The sequence below is a fragment of the Montipora foliosa genome, chromosome 14 (assembly GCF_036669935.1).
Source record: "Montipora foliosa isolate CH-2021 chromosome 14, ASM3666993v2, whole genome shotgun sequence".
Taxonomy (NCBI): domain Eukaryota; kingdom Metazoa; phylum Cnidaria; class Anthozoa; order Scleractinia; family Acroporidae; genus Montipora; species Montipora foliosa.
In genome coordinates, this window is record NC_090882.1 from 19238384 (window position 1) to 19242450 (window position 4067).

The 4067-nt window shown below is 42.8% G+C and overlaps 1 protein-coding gene across 2 annotated transcripts; it reads right to left on the bottom strand.

Annotated features, from left to right (window-relative positions):
• Nucleotides 1–307: 307 nt before the first annotated feature.
• On the bottom strand, nucleotides 308–3766 carry LOC137985266 (transcription factor Sp5-like). Of its 2 annotated transcripts, none has more exons than XM_068832835.1 (2): nucleotides 3748–3766; nucleotides 308–1840 (listed from the first exon to the last, which is right to left on the bottom strand). In XM_068832835.1, the coding sequence occupies exon 2, from the start codon at nucleotides 1697–1699 to the stop codon at nucleotides 680–682; it is 1020 nt and encodes a 339-aa protein (XP_068688936.1). In that variant the 5' UTR covers nucleotides 1700–1840; nucleotides 3748–3766; the 3' UTR covers nucleotides 308–679. The 2 variants fall into 2 exon arrangements, with proteins under 2 accessions (XP_068688936.1, XP_068688935.1); XM_068832834.1 differs by lacking the exon at nucleotides 3748–3766 and adding an exon at nucleotides 1981–2349.
• Between the last annotated feature and the right edge of the window lie 301 nt (nucleotides 3767–4067).

Consider the following 4067-nt stretch of genomic DNA (forward strand, 5'->3'; position numbering starts at 1 on the left):
AATTAGCAGCCTTTGTGTGATTGCCAATAACACCACATTTCTGTAAACAGGGCCTGTTCAAAGAGACCGCCTTTTTGAAACCGCTTATCAACGAAGGCAAAAACCCGAACGAGTCAGCGCCATGGACTGCATTTTGCTTTTTAAAACGCAGCGAAACACTTAGCAAAATCACAATATGGTATCTTGAGTAACCGGAAAGAAAAAAGGTTTTGCCTTTCAGCTATTTTCTTAAATATGTGACACATCAAACGCGCCCGGTTCCCGACCCTATAAACATACAGTTAAAAATTTCAACCCCACGCGAATGTTGAGATAAACTGAGAAAAGTGTTTATTATGCTTGCACTCATTTCGTTTTATATACAAGTCTTGCGAGCTAAGCAGGACACTGAATTTAAAAGAAATTGTACAATTTTTTTTTTTTTCGTAAGATTAGTATTTACAATTTGAGATTATTTTTCGTGTGATCAACACACTGTAATAAATATTCAAACTTAAAATATTCCTCCTTTCGATACAGTCGACCTACATTTAAATTAACTTCAATGAAATCTGTTCGAATTCTCCAGCATACATAATGGCGATATATTACTGGGTAAGAAATAGAACTAGGCTAATTTTTGGATATATGTAAATATCGTATCTCATGTCCGTGAAGTTCTGGCTATTCTCGGTTAACACTAGTGTTCTACGTTGATAAAAGAATCGACGTTTGGAGCGTCCATTTTATCATTCTCTTCGCGCTTTGGCGTGAGCACAAGCACGCTGCTCATCTGAGCCAATCTTTCTCCTTCTTGTATATCAATATTAAGCTCCATAGAAATATCTCTCGAACCTTCTTCCTCCTTTATCATCTCCTCTGAGTCCGTTTTATCCGCAGCTTTCTTGACATTGCCCTGATGAGTCTTTTGGTGTTTTCTCAAGTGATCGCTTCGCATGAATCGCTTGCCACACTCAGCGCACTGGAAACGTTTCTCGCCAGTGTGTGTCCTCAAATGCCTTTGAAGTTCATCGGACCGCGTGAAACTCTTGCCACAAAATAACCAGTTGCAGACAAACGGCCGCTCGCCTGTATGCCAACGTAGGTGTGCTTTTAAATGCGATGTTTTGCCGTAGACCTTTCCGCAGCCAGGGATGTGACAGATATGCTGCTTTCGTTTTGTTGTGTTCCCAGTTGAAGCTGCGAGCTGACAATTCGGGCATCTACATCTTCTGCATCTCCTCGTCCCTGTAACGTGGTTAGACAAAGCTGACGAGCTGTACGGACTTGTAAGATGGTAAGACGCTTGAGCGGTCGGATTCCCATGATAACTCATGGATGAGATGTGACTCGAAGCGGCTACGGAGCTGAGAGCTATACTCCGTGGAACTGCCGCGGAAATTTGGCTGTGAACAGTTTTATTGGGCTCAACACTCCACCAATGAAGTCCTCCGATCTCGTTACACTCGGGTTTAAAAGCTGCAGAACAGCTCAGGGACAACGGAGCACTCCTACTCGATGCAGGACAAGCGTGCACAGCAGCCAAGCAAGGTGAAACAGGTCCACGCGAAGGACTCCCATGGGAAACAGCAAAATTCTGATGGATGTGAGCCTTAGGGGACGCGGAAATATAAAACTCCTGGAAAGGAGAGTAATGCGAATCTGCTGGCGGTGTAAGTGGAAGCATTCGTTCTCCGGGACAGTTCACAATCTGGCCCATACTGACTCCATGTTGAGTCAGCTCGGGGACAACTCCGCCGCTAAATTTGCCGTGACATTCAAACTCACGGTGCGCTCCCGGTTGGCCAATTCGACTGCAAGTAGCGGCCAGCAGAGCCAGTGGCGACGGCTTGCGATATTCCTATAATAATAAAAATCAAGAGACGTTGAGCGACGAACAAGCAACAGATAACCTTAGAGCGCTATACCGATTTTGATAAATAATACACACAATTATTTTCAAATTTTTGCGACTTTTTTTAACGAGTTGAAAATACCTACATGTGAAAACGGAAAATATTCAGGTCTTGCCAAAGCAGCGGTAGCCATGTCAGCAAGGATTTTCGAAGAAATTTTCCTTGAGAAGATAAGAACTGCGAGCTCTTTCAACGCGATGTTACGCTGGCAAGAGTCGGGAGCAAATGAAACCCGTAAAGCTTCCTTCACACAAAAACCTTCAGCTGGTTTGCGAGCCGGTGGCGGAGAAAACAGACTAAATGTAATTAGACAAAGAATGCCGCCCGCCAATAGCAAACCAGAGGCGGAGACTCGCGCTTATACTCTCCTCATTGCAATGTTGTTATCGTAAATAAGGTGCTATTATCAGAGATGATAGAGGAGGAGCGAGAGGGCGGCGAAGTAATGAACAAAATCAAAAGAAAGGCCATTTTATGATTGGATTTCTATGATCAAAGCAAGCCGCCGCGTAAAGTGCACGTTGATTGGCTCTGGCTTTGTAAACATGCCGCGGGTCAACCCTTGAAAAAAAATCATTTGTTATATTATTGTGTATTTCCGTTATCGCGCCACATTATTGTCATCGCCTTTAAAAATACTGTCATCACTTGCAAAAGAGACCGCCTTTATTTAAATAAGAATGGCACCAGCAATACACTTGTGAAGAAGCCAAACAGACCATTGTCCCAGTAACAAGCAATAAACAATTAACATCGAATGCACGAGGTACACTAAGGCTTTACGCGATAAAACCGCTTGAGGTGTTAACCTTTCATCCTGCCGACCGTTCCATCCAATTGTTTGCTAATCGCAAAGTTAAAAAATACAAATGTCTGTCAACTTCGCGAACAGGTACAACTCATCACTGGCACTTTCCGGCTATCAATTCCAAGCGAACGCCCGTGTACAAACAATTTGTTGAGGCAAGCTCAAATTCGCTTTTAATGTTACTTTTATAGTGATGAATGTTCCAGCGAGCGTGCGCAGCGCGACTAATTAGAAACCCGCCTTCATTGCCCGCCTCAAGGCCCTCCTTCGTAACTTTCACTCCAACTTTGCGCCAAGAGATTTTATTCCTGCGAGAATATTACATCGGGGAAAGCGAACCTTCTTCCCACAAACGAAAATTTAATTCTGATTTGAGCGCGCTGGAGATGACAGACTGTTTATGGGCAATTATTGATGGTCTTCTCTCCTTCAGTCGGCGGCATCCTTTGACTTCATGGATCAATTTCGAACAATTTCCTCGGCTAACAATTAACAAGTTATTCGCACGCTTAGTGTGATTGAAGGCTGTCATGTACTTTTTCTTGCTTCTCAGGTGCATCTTCCACTCCTGCTTATTTCATTACGCAGGTTAAGGCTTTTTATAAACCTGAAATTGAGACAAGCCATGCCAGAAGAAATATTTATTTTTCTAAGGTTTTACGGCAGTGATTTTGCACTGGCTTTCAATATAATCAAACTAAATCTCTAAATCACAACTTATGTGTTTCAGTCATATTTTTCCTGGTTCATTGTTACCAGTTACCTGGGTTCACATCAGAAAGCGCAAGAAAGTACAAAGACAATTTTTACTGGGGAGCCAAAAGGCATAACTGTGATTTGTCGCGAAATCAATAAGGAGCGAGTTTGAAGGGGTCGTTGATTTTTGCCGATAAGACACCCAGAGCCAATATATTCCTCAGCAAACAATAAGACACTCAAATGGAAAGATTACACATTAAGGCCCCGACTCTAGGGACATGGCTCACGAACAAAAGCGATTCATTATCCTTCACAGGGAGACGGCCGACAGACCATTTTACTTACGAGACGCTAACAAAACCACAGCTCCGTTTTGCCTTTGAGAACAAGATCATTGAATAAGTTCCTAAAGTGCTGAAAAATGTCTCTTCTTTCCGCTCCTACTGCTTGAGAAGATTAAAAACTTTCATGGACGCAGAGTTGAGCCGCGTGTTGTATTCAAACAGTCCACAGGGGTCCACAGAGAAAGAAATAAAACCAAATGATGTAATACATATTGCTTATCATAAACCCAGGGATTATAAAGTTACAGGCGACAGGCCGGAGCCAAAAACGGCGGGGAACCATTTATAATTCACATTGTTGCTATTAAGCAAAATTCATAA

Bases quoted from the DNA above. Each gene is read 5' to 3' on its own strand.
- LOC137985266 (XM_068832834.1), bottom strand. From the start codon at position 2,028: ATGGCTACCGCTGCTTTGGCAAGACCTGAATATTTTCCGTTTTCACAT. The intron at 1,841-1,980 runs GTAGGTATTTTC...TTATTATTATAG, and splicing joins AATATTTTCCGTTTTCACAT to GAATATCGCAAGCCGTCGCC.